Source organism: Mesoplodon mirus (genome assembly GCF_964341445.2).
Source record: "Mesoplodon mirus genome assembly, chromosome: 3".
NCBI lineage: Eukaryota > Metazoa > Chordata > Mammalia > Artiodactyla > Ziphiidae > Mesoplodon > Mesoplodon mirus.
The window spans coordinates 95,897,908-95,917,799 of NC_138978.1; the positions used below are offsets into that span (position 1 = coordinate 95,897,908).

A 19,892-nucleotide genomic window follows, 5' to 3' on the forward strand; every position below is an offset into this window, starting at 1 on the left:
GAAAGATCTCAGGTCAACAACCTAACCTTACAACTCAAGGAGCTAGAAAAAGAAGAACAAACTAAACTCGAAGTCAGCAGAAGGAAGGAAATACTAAAGGTTAGAGCAGAGATAAATGAAATAGAGACTAGAAAAACAATAGAAAAAAGTCAACAAAACCTAGAGTTGGTTTTTTGAAAAGATCAACAAAATTGATAAAACTTTGCTAGACCAACTAAGAAAAAGAAAGAGAAGACTCAAATATCTAAAATAGGAAATAAAATAGGAGATATTACAACTGATATCAAAGAAATAAAAAGAATTATAGGGGACTACTATGAACAGTTGTATGCCAACAAATTGGATAACCTAGAAGAAATTGATAAATTTCTAGAAACATACAACTTACCACTGCTGAATCATGAAGAAACTTTAAAGATCTGAACAAACCTATTACTAGTGAGGAGATTGAAGCAGTAATCGAAAAACTCTCAACAAAGAAAAGCCCAGGATCTGATGGTTTCCCTGGTGAATCTTACCAAAAATTTAAAGAAGTATTAGTACCAGTTCTTTTCAAACTTTTCCAAAGATTTGAAGAGGAGAGGAGAATCCCAAACTCATGAGGCCAGCATTAACTGGATATCAAAACCAGACAAAGACACAACAGGAAAACTATAGACCCAGTATCCCTGATGAGTGTTGATTTAAGAATCCTAAGCAAAACAGTAGCAAACCAAGTTCAGTAGCACATTAAAAGCATCATACACCATGACTAGGGGAGATTTATACTTGGAACGTAAGGATGGTTTAACATAATGAAAATCAATCAGTATTATACACCATATGAACAAAATGAAGGAAGAAAAGATGTGGTCATCTCAAACAATGCAGAAAAGTGACAAAATTCAACACCCTTTCTTGATTAAAAACACTTAACAAACCAAGACTAGAAGGAAACTACTTCAACATAATAAAAGTCATATGTGAAAAACCCACACCTGGGGAGGAATGAAAACTTTTCCTCTAAGATCAAGAACAAGGCAAGGATGCCCAATTTTCCCACTACTGTTCGCCATAGTACTGAAAGTTCTAGCCAGAGCAATCAGACAAGAAAAAGAAAAGGCATACACATTGGAAAATAAATATTACAATTATCCCTGTTCACACATGACATGATCTTATATGTAGAAAATCCTAAAGATTACACATACACACAAAAACTGTTAGAACTAACAAAAGAATTCAGCAAAGTTGCAGAATACAAAATCAGCACTCATAACCCAGTTGCATTCTTATATAGTAACAATAACCAATCAGAAAAGGAAATTTTAAAAACAATCCCATTTACCATAGCACTGAAAAGGATAAAATACTTAAGAATAAATTCCACCAAGGAGGTGAAACGTGTACATTGTAAACTACAAAGCATTGCTAAAAGAAATCAAAGAAGATATAAATAAATGGAAAAACATCTCTTGCATGGATCAGAAGACTTCAGTATCATTAAAATGTGTATGCTGCCCAAAGTCATCTACAGATTCAGTGCAATCCCTATCAAAATCCTAGTGACATTTTTTTTTCAGAAATAGATTTTTTAAAACTCCTAAAACTTGTATGGAATGTGAAGAGACTATGATAGCCAAAACAATCTTAAGAAAGAAGAAAAAAGTTGGAGGCCTTAGACTCCCGGATTTCAAAACATAACAACAAAGAAACAGTGATTTAGATGGTGTGGTCCTGGCATAAAGACAGATATATAGACCAGTCAACTGAATAAAGAGCCCAGAAGGAAACATTTGTATATATATATAGCCAAATGATTTTTGACAGGGGTGCCTGGACTACACAATGGCAATAAAGCAGTCTCCTCAACAAATGGTTTTGAGAAAATGGCTATCCACATGCAAAATAATGAAGTTGGGCCCTTACTTTACACCACATAAAAAAATTAACTCAAAATGGATTAAAGACCATAAACATATGATCTAAAACTATTAAACTCCTAGACAAAAACTTTTCTCCTAGGAGAAAAGTTTCAGAATATTGGTTTTGGGAATGATTTCTTGGATACTAACCAAAGAAGACAGGCCAAAAAAAAAAAAAATAGACAAATTGGACTTTACCAAGCTTAAGAACTTCAGCTCATCAAAAGGAACAATCAGCAGAGTGAAAAGGCAACCTATGGAATTGGAGCAAATAATTGCAAGTCATACGTATCTTGTAAGATGTTAATATTCAGAATATACAAGGAAGGTCTACAACTCAACAACAACAACAAGTAAACCAATTTAAAAATAAGCAAAGGATTTTAATAAACATTTCTCCAAAGAAGATTTACACCTGGCCAATAGGCACGTAAAAAGATGCTCAGCGTTACTAATCACTAGGGAAATGCAAATCAAAATGACAAGACATCACTTCACACCCATCAGGATGTCTACTATCAAAAGAATAGATAATAAGTGTTGGCAAGGATGTGGAGAATTTGGAGCCTTTGTGCACTGCTAATAGGAATGTAAAATGATGCCACCATTATGGAAAGTTAAAAGTAGAGTACCATTATGGAAAGTTAAAAGTAGAGTACCATATGATCTAGCAATTCCACGTCTGGGTACATGTCCAAAAGAACTCAGAGCAGGATCGCAAAAAGATATTCATATATCCATGTTCATTGCAGCATTATTCACAATAGCCAAGAGGTAGAAGTAACCCAGATATCTGTCAACAAATGAATTGATAAAGAAAATGTACATACATACAATGGAATATTATGTAGCCTTTAAAAAGAAAGAAGTTCTGTCACACACTACATTATGGATGAAACTCGAGGACATTATGCTAAGCTAAATAATCCAATCCCAAAGAGCAAATATTGTATGAGTCTACTCATATGAAATACATAAAGTAGTTAAAATTGTGGAAACAAAGTAGAAAGGTGGTTGCCAAGGGCTGGGGGCAGGACGGATGGGAATTATAGTGTTTAATGGGTAAAGAGTTTCAGTGTTGCAGTGTGAAAAAGTTCTAGAGATCTTTTGCACAACAATGTTACCTAACACTACTGAACTATATATTTAAAAATGGTTAAGATGATAAATTTAGTGTAACATGTTTTTTACCATAATAATAAAAAAAAAGAATAAGGAATATCTCTATATGGTAATGTGGCATTATTTTCAAGATGTATTGTTAAGAAAACAAAATAGCACTTGATATGTAGCAAATGATATATAGGAGTATAGCATAAGATAGGCAAAAAGTAGCACTATTACCTTTTCCATAAGGAGAAGAGATACACATATAATCTGCATGTTTTCTTATAATTTTGAAAAGAAACACAAAGAATAAACCAAAAACAAATATGATAAATATAGTTACCTCTAGACAGAGGGAAGGGATTAGAAGTGAGACTTGGACTGTGTATTTTAAATATACTTTTGACTTTGGAATCAGGCATTTTTAGCCTTTAAAAAAATAAAAGTAAAATTTTAAAGGTTGAAAGCATATTAAGTTTTTTCTACTCTTAATTTACTCCTGCCAAAAGAAAAACTTTTAGTTCCTTTGATTATTCATTGTTCATTGTTAATTTGTGTGTAATTAATTTGAAATTCTCCACCACTAGGTATAGTCTGCACTTGTTACTCTGTTCTCTTGCTTAATTTATCCTTTGAAAACATGATTTCTACTCCTACCTCAGTAACTAAATATTTTAATGTAGTCAGCATCCAATGTAGCACTGTAGCAATTAGAAACCCACTTTGAGATATTTAATAAAAATTATACTCTCACAGTGGTATTTTAAGTTTAATTTGGGTAAGCAAATAAGAGTACTTTTTCCTTTGCTTTTCATTTCCTATGTTAGGTTTGCTTCTCAGACATGTGACTTTGGAAGTTATCATTGAGAACGGGCCCAGAACAGAAACTAGGTGTCAGGGGTTTGCTTCTGTTCAATTTTTGAACTTTACCAGTCAGCTCTCAGATGGCAGAAAACTTTCATATTGTTATTACTGATCATCTTTTCCAGAGCTTTTAAATTTCTTTTTGTGGTCCAGGCCTCCTATACACTTTGAAGGTCAGCATCTCCTAATGTCAGAATTCTCCTTTGGGTAAAGGTGCTTTGGGAGCACTAGCAAAGCCACCCTGATGACTTAATTGGAAGGAGTCTTGCAGAGAAGTTAAGAGCATTTACTGTGGCGCAAAACTGCCTGGGTTCAAATCCTGTTTCTACCTTTTATCTGTGTGACCTTGGACAAGCCACTTAGCCTCAATTTTTCATCTTTAAAGTGGCAATGATAGTTATATCTTCCTCATAATTTGTTATATGTGGATTAAATAGGTTAAGATATACCAAGCCTGGAACTGACCTGCCACTTGGCAAGAATTGTGTGTTAATTGCTTAACCTAAAACCAGATAGACACTGTTTAGCTCAGATTCCTAATAGCCTTGTTGAACCTAGGTATTTGGTCAGCACTCTGGTCCCATTCCTCTTGGATTTTTCGTGCTGATCTTAAGGCCTTTTTGTTCTGAGTTAAAACTTGTGATCACTGAAGTGATTAATAAATATTTCTTGCCCTCTTATCTGGTTTTCCTAAATAAAGTCCTGTTTCTTCACTTCTGTACTTTTTAAAATGCAGATTTCCTTAAAGAGCTTCATCTCCTGCCTTTGTCCATCTTAGCCTCGCCACTGTTTTCAGTGAGTTGCAGAGGTAATGGGGAGGTACCTCCAAGTTTCATGATCTTTTCAATACAAATGTTACCGTATTTAATAAGAATAAGAAGAAGATTTATTCCAGTCTTCTCTCAAAACTGTGTATATCTTGTGGTGCTCTTTGTCCTCATCTTTTTCTTTTTTTTAAAATCCTTTCACCTTTTTCTCTGCTTTTCCTTTTTTTAAAAAAATTATTTATTTTTGGCTGCCTTGGGCCTTCGTTGCTGCTCGTGGGCTTTCTCTAGTTGTGGCGAGCAGGGGCTGTTCTTCATTGCAGTGCATGGGCTTCTCATTGCAGTGGCTTCTCTTGTTGCAGAGCACAGGCTCTAGGCGCACAGGCTTCAGTAGTTGTGGCACATGGTTTCAGTAGTTGTGGCTCGTGGGCTCTAGAGCGCAAGCTCAGTGGTTGTGGCACATGGGCTTAGTTGCTCCGCGGCATGTAGGATCTTTCTGGACCAGGGCTCGAACCCATGTACCCTGCATTGGCAGGTGGATTCTTAACCACTGCGCCACCAGGGAAGTCCTCTCTTCTTACTTCATTTATTCCATTGTTTTTCCCCATTTCCCTCCCTCTTGACAGGGTATTATGAATTCTCATTCATTTTTCTTATTTATTTGCACCTTTGTTCTTCGTGGATACATATGTATCACTTAGTAATTTTTTTTTTTAACTTATATTGTTGGTGTGATTTTAGCTTCTTATTTATGAGAATATTCTTATTCATTAGAATAAAGAGCCTTTATTAAGATAACGAATTGCACATCAAGAGCTGGGAATGTTGATTGCTTCTGCCTAAGTGTAATTAATTCTTTCTCATCTATACTTGAATAGAGGATAAGATACTTTTGCTTCTATTTATTGGAGATTCTTTTGGGGAAATGACTAAATTGAGGGGCTCTTTTCTTGTTTTGTTATTTAGCTGTTATTGTGAAGGGTTGAAAGTCATGTCAAACAAGGGATGTTTTACATTTTAATAATCTTCCACTAGTGTTTGAAATTTTAAAATAGACTATGCCTTCAGCAGACATATGTTAAGCACTTATTATATTCCATACACTGTGCTGGGCACTGGGAATTAAAAGAATATAATATGGTCTCTGACTCCAGAGGATTCAATCATGATGAGACTCTGCAGTGTAGTGCAGAGAGCTTTAGTCTTGGAGTTATCCCACCCAACTCTGCCACTTACCAGTGTGTAACAAAGAACAAGTTGTCTTAATCTCTCTGAGATGGTTTTCTTTTCTGTAAAATGAGGGGGTTGGCCTAAATGATCTCTTATGATCTTGCTTAAATCTGTGATTCCAGCATTTTCTGAAAGTTACTTAAGGTTGTTGTGAGGATCAAATTGGAAAAAAATTATTAAATACTTTAACAACTATTAAGTGTTGTCTAAACAAAGACATTACTATTTACTAACTTGACATTATTTACTAATGGTTTTAGTCCAAAGACCAGATGCATTAAGTGTTATAACTAAGTTCCAGAAGTTTAAGGAAAAGAGTGACCTTTTCATGACTTTGGCTGTAAGTTCTAGGGGTATTTTAGGATATCTTACTGTCTCCATTATTGAGTAAAGTAGGTACTCTGTAAATATGCGTTGATTTAAACCATAGGTTTCAGAAACTCAGAATAATTATAAGGCAAACCGCAATTCCTGTGGTTCTGGGTTATCTGTTCCAAATTAGGTTCATGAAATTCTGGGTTAATGGGTAATTGTTTTTTACTACGGAATCATTGTATTTGTGTAAATATGACTGCATATTTACAGCTTGTCATAGGACCACCATGTCTGAATGCAGAATACATTGCTTTTGGGGGCCAATTTTCTTTGTTTTTTTTGTCCACTAAACATTTTCGAGTATATGATATATATACTAGACCTTCAAATTTATGGGCTCTTTTATAAAGTACAGCTATCTCTATGCTTGTAGATTATAAAAACCACTGGTAATATGCAGGAGGACTTAAGCCCATTAGCCAATTCAAAAAAGTTGAATCAGTAATTATGTTTTAATTATTATTAATAGATATTTATTCTCAGATCTAAGTAATAGTTTCAACTCTCTGAAATTTTTTATTGTTAATGATTATGATTATCACCAGTCTGTTCTTCAAAAGTTTTCATAATGTATACCCTTTTCTTTGGTTTGGTTTGTTTATAATTATTGCTAGATAATTTTATGTACTGTTGCAATGGTGAGACTCACTAAATATGCTGCTTTTGAAGTAAGATTTAGTATTTTTTCATTTACAAAGTTACTGGCAATGAAGAATAATAACTTGCTTATTTAATCTGCTAGCATTTAAGCTTTCATATTAATTTTAAGTTTCTGATTGTATGATTGTAAATTTGATATATCTTCAGCTTTTGAGGAATAAAACTATTACCATGTTTTACTGGTAAACTCATGTACCTAATGACTCATTCTTTTTATATATGCTAGGAAAATGCTATTTCACTGTTAAAGCTAGAATTGAGTTAGTCAACCAGAAGTGAACCTCTAATTGTTTCCAAATGCTTACTTTCTGGGTTTGGATGCAGCTCTAAGTCTTAGCTCAGTCAGGAATTTGCTGAGTTTGTCTTTTTCCCCATATCCTTTCATTATGGCTAGATAGATCCATGCTAAAATCTATTTTATGATTCCCTATTACAATAGTTAATCAGAAAAATCTGGGCACAAACTCCTGAGCTAAACACAATTTTAAAAAAGCAAAAATAGAGTTTCTACAGGTTTCTTTTACATTTTTATGACCTCTGAGATTGTTATAGAAATTGGCTTTGGTTCTAAATTGCTTATCACCATGTGATTTAGCAGGCACCTTTTTCTCCCCACCCCAGTTTCATAACCTAGTTATATAGCTCCTACATCTGAAATTTTTAACAATATTTTAAAATTATTATTGGAGAAAATTAGTGTGATGCTTCCATGTGCTTTGGTGAAATGCTTGCTGCTGTTGAATGTAAACATTTTATTAAAATTCTACCTAAGTAGGCAACCATTCCAAATTTTATAGTATAACAAAATCGGTAAGAACCTGTTGGTACACTCTCTATATATTATTTCCTTATATGTATCAGTTATATCTTTTATTTAGTTATTTTAAAATAGATGCTTGCTTCTAACATTAATTTTATTATTAAAATATTTATCTGCATTATGGTTCTTGAATTGTGTTAAAATGAGTGATCTCTAAATTCTCTGTTAATTCTTTTTTTATAAATTTATTTATTTATTTATTTATTTTTGGCTGTGTTGGGTCTTCTTTGCTGCTTGTGGGCTTTCTCTAGTTGCGGCGAGCGGGGGCTACTCTGCGTTGTGGTGTGCGGGCTTCTCATTGCGGTGGCTTCTCTTGTTGGGGAGCATGGGTTCTAGGCGCATGGGCTTCAGTAGTTGTGGCACACGGGCTCAGTAGTTGTGGCTCGTGGGCTCTAGAGCGCAGGCTCAGTAGTTGTGGTGCACGGGCTTAGTCGCTCCGCAGCATGTGGGATCTTCCCGGACCAGGGCTCGAACCCGTGTCCCCTGCATTGGCAGGCAGATTCTTAACCACTGTGCCACCAGGGAATTCCCCTCTGTTAATTCTAGTAGTGTGTAATCTGTGATCATGGAACTTCACCAGTTCTAGAATCCTCAAACTAAGGGCCACAGGTGAAAGTAAATTTTAGGAGAAAAACGGCCATACTAGTTGTTATTGTTGTTGTTCTTACAAGGGAGTAGCAGTCTTTGAGAGGCAACACACGTGGGTTAACACATAAAAATTTGAACAAAGGTTTGGATTAATTTGTAGATGGTTATTTGGGGTGACTTATTAAGACACTGTATTAAGGGAATGTCTTTAATGTTTTAAAGCTGCTCTCCTTAAGGATTATTTTAGATTGGACTCAACTCTTTTGTATTAATTGTGTTTTAGCTCTTTGCAGGGAAAGCTAGACTAGCCCTAGGTATTCCAAGACAATAAATATTTTAAAAGTTGTTTGCAAGGTGATATTTTACAACTATTGCTTAAGTAATATCATTGCTCATATTGCATGCCTTCTGTTACAGTAGAGTCCATGTTCTCTTCTATTCCTTTTTCCCCCACTTTATTTTGAAAGTTATACTTTTTATTTTTAAAGGTATATTTAAAAGTAAGTTGTCAACATACTAATAAAAAAACCATTCACCAAAAGTTCATGGGAAATGAAATTGGATACAGGCTTTTAATCTACAGTTGTTTTGAATTCATATGTGCCTTCCTCCAAATGGTGGGTCCTAAATAAGTGTTTGTTGCCTGATTTCCATTGATCTCTACAGGCTTTTTCAATAGTTGTGAATTCCTTTGAGGTAAGGCATTGTGTATTATTTATCTTTTTATTTCTGGTGCCTAGCGCATGTCTGGCACATGGTAGGCATATAGTAAATGTTGACTTGAACTTTTCAAAATTGAGTTTGGAGTCAAAAGCCCTGTTCTTATTATTCTAGCTCTCCCATTCACTAGCTATTTCCTTGGGCAAGTTACTTTAGTGCACTAGGTCTCCATTTCCACAACTCTAGAGTAAGATTCCATCTGATTCAAGAAAATCTGATGCCAAGCAAAGCATGTAGTGCTTAATTATTGCTTATTTGTATTGATTGTGTAATAAAATCCATTTGCAGGATTACCTAATTAGTAATAGATTAAATTCATTTGCAAAGTGTATCTCATTTGATGATGCTGTTGTGCATTGTTGTTGTTGCTATTTAGAATATAAAGGCAACTTATATTTTCTTTCATTTCCAAATATATTCTCTCTTAGTATTCCTTGTAGATTGACCTTTTTTTTTCTTATTGAATGAAAATAAAGATGGAAGAAATTGCCTAGATATTTAATCTACTTCCTCATTTTATAGATGCTCTGGAATGTTATACTATTTGCCTGAAGCTATTTAATGGCAGAATTAGAACCCAAGTCTCATGATTTACATTTGAGTGATTTTTCCACCTCAGATATCTCCAGATTATTAGGAGTTTCTTGAGATAAAGATTGGAGAAGAAATGATCAAAATAGCTAAATTTAGTGGGCACATGGAAATACGTTTCTTATTCTCTGGGTGGGGGGGTGGTGTGATGATTTGGGATATTGGGATTGATATATATACACTAATATGTATAAAATAGATAACTAGTAAGAACCTGCTGTATAAAAAAATTTAAAAAACTTATTCTCAAACAGTTATTCTAGGGGAACCATTTTTGTGCCTCATTTTCTGAGAAGTACAATAAGGAAAGTAGGAAAACATAAAAATTGTGTAAATTAGATATATAGAAACATTTAGTGACTGATCCTTTCTTTTTCCTGAGAAATGAGGATGGAGAGAGGAAAGAAAAAATCTAATGGTTGAATTATGCCTTATTATTCTACTGTGTTGTTTTTCTTCGCCTTTTTGGTAAATCCAGGGAGTCCTCACCTATTTAATAACAGCACAGTAGATAGAAACAGACACTATTCTTCAGGTTAGATGAAGGAATAACCGATGTTCTTTCACTGTCAAAATCCTTAACCCCGATTCCAGTTGCTTTCCACCCATTTTTCCTCCAGTGTTACTATAGGTATCACAGATTTTTTACAGGAGCACAGAGAGGACATTTATACAGTTTGGAGGACAGTTTGGGATCAGGGAATATACCCTAAAAGGGGTGACACTTGAGATTTTAAAGAAGGAGTAGAAGCCAGATTACAGGGCAGTTTAGGGACATTCTAGAGAGGTTACAGCATGAGCCAAAGCATGAAAGGAAAAACAGCAGAAAGTGAAGTACAAACATGCTTACGTTTTAGAGAGCGTAAAATGTGAAGCAAAAATGATAGGAGGTGAAGCTAGTGGAGGGCAGATCAAAAAATATACCATGTGAAAGAGCTTACACTTACTCCCCTAGGCAGTAGGGAGCTCTTAATGGATCTTTTTTAAATGGGGAAGGAATAAAGTCAGATACTGATTTTAGGTAGATTAGTCTAATGGCTTTGTAAAGAATGGTTATATTAGTTATCTGTGAATGCATAAGAACTTAACACAAAAACCTCGTAGCTGAAATAACACACATTATTATCTTTGCTTTGGTTCAGGAACCTGAGCATGGCTAACTGGCCTCTGGCTCAGGGTCTCTAACAAGGTAACAGTCAAGGTGTCAGCCAGGACTGCAGTCATTCCAGTGCTCATCTGGAGGAAAATCCACTTCCAAGCTCACTGAAGTGGTTGTTGACAGTATTGAGTTTCTTTTGGGCTGTTGGAATGAGGGTCTCAGTTCCTCTCCAGAGGCCTCTCCATAGGACAGCTCATAGTGTGGCAGCTTTGAGCAAGCAAGTGAGAGAGCAAGAGAGGAGGGTGAACAAGATGGAAGCCAGAGTACTTTAATTTAGAATTGACATCTTGTCACTTTTGCCATACTTTACTCATTAGGAGCAAGTCACTAGATCCAGCCCACACTCAAGGGGAAGGGATTACACAAGAGCATGAACGCTAGGGAGGCAGGGGTCATTGGGATCCATCTTTAAAGCTGCCTATCACAGCAGACTTAAGGAAATAAGACTAGAGGTAAAGGGACCATTTAGGAGGCTATTATAATAATCTAAGTGAAGTGATATGGAGATTATTGTAGACATATGTAATAGAATGACAGGGAGGGGATGGAGTTTAGAAATGTTTACAATGTTAAGTCATGAGAACTTGGCGATTTAGAGCATGAGGGTTTTAAGGGAGAAGGAGCAATTAAAGGTGGCATCTAATTATTCTTGGCTTGTAAATCACTATCTGAAGAATGTTTTCATTTGAATGTGACTTAAACTCCTGTCTACGTTGAGCTTTTATATTCATTACTGCTATTCTCTCCACACTTTTAGTTTTCTAAGCTTGCCCTTGGTGTTGCTTCCCTGGACACCAGTTTCTCAATATCTCAATATCTCTCAGTATCTGTTTAATTTTCCTATTTGTTTCTGTTCCTGTTTTTACCCTCCCTATCCAAATACTTATCACTGTACACAAAGTATGGAACAGTCTCCTAATTTCTTCCCTGGGGCCTTTCCTTTCTTTAATCTAGATTCTAAAACATCTAATATCTATGCATTTATCATTCATTTAACCAACAAGTATTTATTGTGGGCCCACTTTGTGACCAGCACTTTACTAGGCCTCCTTGGGAATATAACAGTGAACAAGACAAGCATTGTCCCTGTTCCTTTGTGTCTTCATTAATATCTTCTCTTTCTTTTCTATCTGTCAGAAGTACTACTAATCTTTTAAGGTACACTTCACCTTCTACCTTCCTTAAAAGGTATATGTTTTGTTTTGTTTTGTTTTTATCTCTATCTCCTATAGTTGTAATCAGGAGGGGTTTTACTCTAGAAATATTGAGATTCTACAAGTTTAAAAGAAAGAACTGGCTTAAGCTATTAAGTGTAATGAAGCTATTCTTGACCTTCCCTCTCAGTCTGCTTCAAGCAATAGAGCAGTGCCTCACCCCCTGACTCATTGGACACCCCCTGGAGAGCTTTTTAAAAACATAGATGCCTCAACTCTCCCTCAGAGATTCTCATTCAATATGTTAGAAATGACAAACAAGACTCTAAGGTGAATTTGATATGTAGCTGGTTTAGAAAACTACTGCATTAGAGTCACCCTCACCATTACACTGTTAATTGCTTTGTGTGCATTTAACCATCCAAGTAGCCTAAAGCCATAATTTCCAAATACTGGTTGAGGACTAATTACATCAATTCATACAGACTTTGCGGCCCTATCACAAGAGGTACTGATTCACTAGATCTGTGGTTATATCCAGGCTTCTATTTTTTTTTAATAATCAAAGAAGACTGATATATAATCAGGTTGGAAAAACACTGGACGAATGAACTTAATATACTGTATTAATTTTTTTGTATTTTCCTTAACACTACTGTTCAGATAAATGAATGTAAACATTTGATAAACGTTAAGGACCAGTTGGCCATGATATGCTTTATAGATTATCCTTGAAGATTCTAGCCATTTGAAGTCATATTTTAAATGACAGTTGAATGACTGCTGTGTTTAAATTTTAGATGCTCCAGTACTATTCAGTAGTATGTTTATTGTTTCATACATTGATACATTTCATTTAGCTCTTTTACTTTTACTTTAAAGAATAACTTATTTGTCCCATGAAAACTTTGGAGCAATGTCTGGATTCTTTTTCCTCATATTATTCTGACAAATCTTTGTTATATTCTATTGGGAGGTATATTATTACTTTCTTGAAGGATGGGATTGTCAGAATGTGGCTTTAATAAGTTTGATGTCTTCCTTTTCTATAGTGTTATTCCTCTTTTAAGAGAGTCTGTTGGAATATTAATGCAGAGAACTCCTCCCCTTTTGGAAAATACTCTCCCTCAGTGCTATCAGAGGGTAAGTTTCAAAGCTTCCAAACCATTGGGTTTTGGTTGTTTCCAAGCTGTTAGGGGTTATAACTTTTATAAATATGGGTAGCATGTGTGTATAATTTAGTATTTCTGCCAAGACTGAATGCTGACCATGAATGCCATTTATACAAACCAGAATAAAATCATTGGAAAATATTGAGCGTCACTAAAGAAAATGTGGTAGAAGTTGTCCTCATCTAGAAATCAAGCAGCTCTTTTAAAATATAAATATGAATAGCAGATGATATAAGCATTTCTTCAGCATAGATTTTGTGAGCTCCCCTTTTATGTCATATATTCTTCTAAGGTACTAGGGGTGTAATGGTAAATAAGGTAGTCAGGGTCTATCAAAGAATTTATGGTCTGGTGGGAAAACACAGGCACTAAACAATAAATAAATAAGAAAATATCAGTGATGATTACTATAATAGAAATAAAACAAAGTCATGTGAGACATGGATGGCTATGTCAGATTTATCCAGGAAGTCATATTCAAGGAAATTGAAATCTTGTTGACAAGAAGGAGCCAGACATGAACATCTTGGAGAAGAGTGTTCCAAGTAAAGGAAAATGCTAATGGGAAAAGTTCTATGACTGGAACTAATTTAGTGTGTTTGAAAAACAGGAAAAAAAAAAAGCCATTGTGGCTGAAGCATAATAAAGGGATGAGTGGCTGGAAAGGCTGGGGAGAATGGCAGAGGACAGATCATATAGAGGTTTTGGTCTTACTAAGAGGTTTAGATTTAATTCTATTCACTGGGAAGCATTAGCTTTTAGGCAGGTAGGGTGTCACAAAATGTAAGTTTTTAAAAGCTTATTCTGCTTGCTATTAGAGAATAAACTCTAGGGAGAATGAAAGCAAAGAAAACCAGTTAAGAGGCTGTTATCTTCTAATCTGAAAAATCATGGCCTGGACTACAGTGGTAGAAGTGAAAATGGAGCTAAGTAGATATTTTGGATAAGCTTTTGGAGATGGATTATATTAGCAGAGGGGAGAAAAAGTGTTGAATCACAACTAGGTAGATGCTAATACCATTTGTTGAGGTTGATGCAGGTGTGAGGGTGGAAAATCCTCCCAAATCAAGAGTTCTATTCTGGATATGTTAAAAATGAAATGCCTACTGTACATCTAGGGGAAGTGTCACTCAAGTGGTTGGATATGCAAATCTGGAGTTTTAGGGACTGATTAGAACTAGGGGGAGTTTGAGTCATCAGTATATGACTAACATTTAAAACATTAGGATTATGTGAGATTACCTTGGGAGGATTAAGCTCTAATCTTTAGGTCAAGCTTCAACTCCAGATTTAGAGCACAGGCAGGAAAGCCAGGAATGGGAGCTGGAAAACCCAGAAGAAGTTGAAGAAGGAGGAAGTAATCAACAGTGCCAAATATTTCTGTGAGGCAATTACAGTAGGAATAGAGAAGTGACCATTGATTGGGATCATGAACAGCATTAATGGCCTTGATAAAAGCATTTTCAGTAGAGTTTGGAGAAAGCATGATAATAGTAGATTAAGGAGAAAATGAATTGGGGAGGTAGAGATAGTAGTTACCGTCAACTTTTTTTAAGAAGTGTTATTAAAGGGAACAAAGAAATGAGCTGATAGCTTGGCTGTAGATATAGTAACAGTGGTGAGGGAATTTGTTTTTAAAATAAGATGTTTTAAAACAGCATCCCATAGAACTTTCCCCAATAATGGAGATGTTCAATAATCTACATTGTCCAGTATGGAAGTCACAAGGAACATGTGGCTATTGAGTACTCGAAGCTTAATAATTTGAGCTAGCGCAACTAATTTTTAAATTTCATTTCATTTTCATATATTTAGTCACATGTGTCTAGTGACTTCTGCATTGCACAGTGCGGTTCTGGAGCCTGTGTGTTACTGATGGGAACAGTCGACTGACAGGAAGAAATTGATGATATGGTAGTGAAGCAGGTTACTTCACTACCTGTTGAAGGAATGAAGTTCTTGAGAAGGTGAAAAAGGATAGAACCCAAAGCACTATGGAGGAATTCATTGTAGATAGGAGCCAGGGGTTCTGTATCCCCCAAGGGAAGACAGAAAGTGCTGAAAGAGATGAGGGCTGACTGGTGGATTTGGTGGTGCAGGATAAGGGATTTTCTGTGTGCTTCTATTTTCTCTTTGATTTACAGGGCAGAGTAATCATGCAGAGAAATCAGAAGACCAGAGGAGAAAAGAGAAGGTATAGAATAGTTCTTTTTGAGATAGGGAAAGTGAAGTGCTGCCCATTTGACATTTGTGGTTTTATGATTTTAAGGTAGGACCAGTCAGCATAGTTGTGGAAGAGAAAGGGGCAATTTATTGACCGCCTACTCTAAGCTGGTCCCTATATTAAGTGATTTACATATATTGTTTCTTTTCTTCACATTAACCATAGAGGGTAAGTTTCATCTTCCTTTCCCTAGGAAAATTGAGTAAAATTGAGGTTAGAGGATTTAAGTAACTCATCTAAAGTTACAGATGGTAGTGGCTGAATCTGAATTCGAATCCATATCATTCTGGCTTTAAAAGCTCATGCTCTTTCTGTTAAACCACACTGTCCGAGCAGGAAGAGCGACACAGATTTTCAGCTGTAGCTACACTTTCCCCACTTTTTTTTTTTTTTTTTTTTTTTTTTGCAGTACGCGGGCCTCTCACTGTTGTGGCCTCTCCCGCTGTGGAGCACAGGCTCTGGACGCGCAGGCTCAGCGGCCATGGCTTACGGGCCCAGCTGCTCCGCAGTATGTGGGATCTTCCCGGACTGGGGCACGAACCCGTGTCCCCTGCATCAGCAGGCGGACTCTCAACCACTGCGCCACCAGGGAAGCACCCCCCACTTTTTTTTTTTTTTTTTTTGCGGTACGGGGGCCTCTCACTGTTGTGGCCTCTCCCGTTGTGGGGCACAGGCTCCTGACGCGCAGGCTCAGCGGCCATGGCTCACGGGCCCAGCCACTTCGCAGCATGTGGGATCTTCCCGGACCGGGGCACAAACCCGCATCCTCTGCATCGGCAGGCGGACTCTCAACCACTGCGCCACCAGGGAAGCCCCCCCGCCCACTTTTTTTAATTTGAGTAAAGTTAATGCCAGTTTCTATAAGACTCATTCCTTAACCTATGCTTTAGGATAACTGCAGGAATGTGCTTGTACTGCTATATCTATGGAGGTAGAAGAAATCTGTTCAGTCAGGGTGTTGTTTCCCTAGCAGTATACCATTTCCATTTAGAGAAGTGTGGAGGGATATCAGGTTCAAACCACTGTGTCATCAGAGTCCTGAAAGAGAAAGAGGAAGTGCACCTTGACCTCTTTCCCTAGTAAAAGCAGTTTTTTTAAAGGGCACAATGGTTATTGTCTCACATTTCCCACCAAGTGTCTTGGAGCTTACAGAAAGTGATCCTACATGCATCAAATTCTGATAAAAATAAATATTTTTGATAGATATAAGTTCAACTTTTTCTTAATTGACAGCCCAAATAGATTACTTAAGAATCAGGGAATCTCAGAATTCAAAAAGATCTTATTATTCATTTGGCCCAGACTTCTATCTGTTGGAAGAATCTCCTTTGCGACGTTCAGTTGGTCATTCAGATTCTTGACTATTTACAGGAATCGGTAGTTAACCCCTTCACAGAGTAACTTCTTTCTCTTTTATTTTTTTAATTTATTTTTTTTGCGGTACGCAGGCCTCTCACTGTTGTGGCCTCTCCCGTTGCGGAGCACAGGCTCCGGACGCTCAGGCTCAGCGGCCATGGCTCACGGGCCCAGCCGCTCCACGGCATGTGGGATCTTCCCGGACCGGGGCACGAACCCATGTACCCTGCATCGGCAGGTGGACTCTCAACCACTGCGCCACCAGGGAAGCCCCTCTTTCTCTTTTAAATTGCTGTAATTGTTATAAAGATCTTTTTACATTGAGCCTTTGTTTTAACTTCTGGGTTCTGATCTTAGTTCATCTCCTCCAGATCTGTACAGAGGTATTGAACAATAGCGGTGATTTGGACATCTTTGTAAAGATTTTCCTGATCTTCAAGGGAATACATCTAACGTTTTTTTCCTTAAGCGTTTTCTGCACGTTTTGGGTAGATAGCTTTCATTAAGTTAAGGAAGTGTCCTTCTAATCATAAATAGGGGTTGAATTTTATTAAATAATTGTAATGCTTTTATTGAAATGACTGATTTTTCTCCTTTGCTTCACTAATTGAAGAATAACAGTAATAGAGTTTCTGATGTTTAATCTTTCCCTCTTGGGATAAACCTAACTTAGTCATCATATGTTATTTTTTAATATACTGTTGGAGTTAGCTTATTTAATTCATAAGAGAAATTAGCTTATGATTTATTGTCTTTATCTGGTTGGGGATCAAGATTATTTCTTATTTATATGAGATAGCACCTCTTTTTTATTTTCTGGCAAAACTAAGAGGTTATGTTAAGTTTCTTGAAAGTCTGCCCTCTGGGACTAGGGGTGGGGGGTGCTTTATGAAAGAGAACTTTTATTACCACCTCAGTTTTTAATGGCCCTTTTATATCTTCTGGTTTTTTCTTATATTACAGCATTTTCTGTATTTCCAGAAATATATTCATTTTTGTCTAGACTTTTGAAATTGTGTTTTTTGTTGTTGCTTTTCTGATTTTATTATTTATTTTTTTTCCAGCTTTAGTGAGGTAAAATTGACAAATGAAAATTATGTATATTTAAAGTGTACAATGTGTTGCTTTGATATACATGTACATTGTGAAATGACCATGGAACACTTCATGAATTTGCATGTCATTCTTGCACAAGGGCCATGTAAATCTTCTCTGATTGTTCTAATTTTAGTATATGTGCTACCAAAGCAAACACAAAAATTGAATTTATATTCATTTTATATACATACATGTACTATTTACTGAGCAATTACTTGGGCCAGGCTTAGGTCCTTACAGTTTTAGGTGCTGAGGATACAAAACATAAAAATCGAAAATAAATCCCTGCCTTTATTGAGCTTGAGTTCTGCTAGAGGAGACAGTCAAGAAACAATATAAATAACATAAGTAATGTAGTGTGCGACATTATATGCCTAAAAGTAAAACAAAGCAGAGAAATGTAAAAATAAGAGCATTGTAGTTTTAGATAGAATAACAGTAGAAGGGTCTCCTGAGAAGATGGCATTTGAGTCAAGACCCAAACAAAGTAGGCCAGGCAGAAATCTGGAAGGAAAGACACTCCAGGCAGAGGGAATAGCAAATGCCCTGAGACAGGAGTGTGCCTGACTTTTCAGAGTGGTGAGGAGGCTTCTGTAGCTGAGGAAGAGGGAGCAAGGGGAGGAGTAGTAGGAGATGAGGGAAATAAGGTAAATAACAAGGGGCCACGTGACGTGGGTCCATGTAAGTCATTGTGAAAGCACTGGTTTTTGTTCAGAGTAAGATGGGAATCTACTGGAGGATTCTGAACAGAGTGAAAGCATCTGATCTAAAGTAACAGATTCTTACTTGGGCTACTGTTTTGAGAATAGATAAAGAGGTGCAAGGCTTGAAATAGAGAGACCAGTTAATAAGGTATTATAATAATCCAAACTAAAGTGGCTTCAACTAGCCTGGCAGCAGTAGAGGTGGTGAGAAGTGTTTGGATTCTACTCAGCTGTAGTATTTTGTACACTCACATATTGATACATTCATATAGTATTTCGTTTTATGGTTTTTAAAATCTGTTGTTTGTAGTTCTTTTCCATTTTCATTTTATACTTTGTTTAATTGCATGTTCATTTATTTTATTTTTTTACCGCCATCAGAGTTTGTCTTGCCAGTGGTTGTCAACCTAAGGGTGTGGAACACTTAAGGAGCCACTGGAAAAACTTTGAGACATCCCTCCCTTTTCTGGTTGTCACATGAGTTGGGGAAGGGTATATGTTGGCATGTAGTTCCCTGGGTCCTGGGGATGCAAAGATCCTGTAGTTCCTGACTCTTGTACACGATGAAGAATCATCCTGTCTAAAACATGCCCCCATTACATACGAAACACTGACTCTCTAGCTCGTTAATCTTTTCAGAGAACTCGTTTTTTGATATTGTGAACTCTTGTCATTTCTAAGTTTGTGGATCATTGATTTCCATCCTTTATTTCCTTCCTTTTTATCTCTTAAGTTGACTTTGTTGTTTTTTCCTAATTTCTTAGCTCACATGTATTTATATTTGTCTTCTGATCGATGTACAGTTGACCCTTGAACAACACAGGTTTGAACTGCACGTTCTACTTATACATGGATATTTTTCAATAGTAAATAACCACAGTACTGCATGATCCATGGTTGGTTGCATCCTCAGATTTTCGACTGAGAAGAGGGCTGGCGTCCCTAACCCCTGTGCTGTTCTCGGGTCAACTGTATTTGAAAATGTAAATTTCACTTAGGCGCTCTCTCAGCGGTGCCCTACAATTTTGATATGTGCTCATTTATATTTCCCAAACACCTGTCATGGTACCAGAACATAGTAGTACCCAGTAGGTATTTGTTAATCAATTCAAGCCACCCCCCGACCAGGCCACTTTTTTCATTAGAGAGTAGAATCCATGTTTACTGATGTGTTGCATAATTTAAGTTGGGTGTACTTATACTTGAGTTCATGTTAATATGTGCTCTTTATATTTTAGGTGCAGCAGTTGCAAGGAGTTTACAGTTTACAAGAACAGCATTTCTGGACCTTATGTTCTGATGTTTATGTTGGGACCTTGAAATTAGTAGTAGCACCTGATGCTGATGCCAGGTGGATTTTAAGCCAAACGCATAATATTTTTACTCAGGTATGATTTTTTTA

The 19,892-nt window shown here is 36.5% G+C and overlaps 1 protein-coding gene across 1 annotated transcript in view; it reads left to right on the forward strand.

The window, feature by feature from the left end:
* SLC30A7 (solute carrier family 30 member 7) overlaps positions 1–19,892 on the forward strand; it is a 79,670-nt gene that overhangs the window by 44,260 nt on the left and 15,518 nt on the right. The window contains exons 9-10 of the mRNA XM_082616183.1: positions 12,989–13,079; positions 19,729–19,878. Of these exons, the coding sequence (XP_082472309.1) occupies positions 12,989–13,079; positions 19,729–19,878 (241 nt within the window). The remainder of the gene's footprint in view (positions 1–12,988; positions 13,080–19,728; positions 19,879–19,892) is intronic.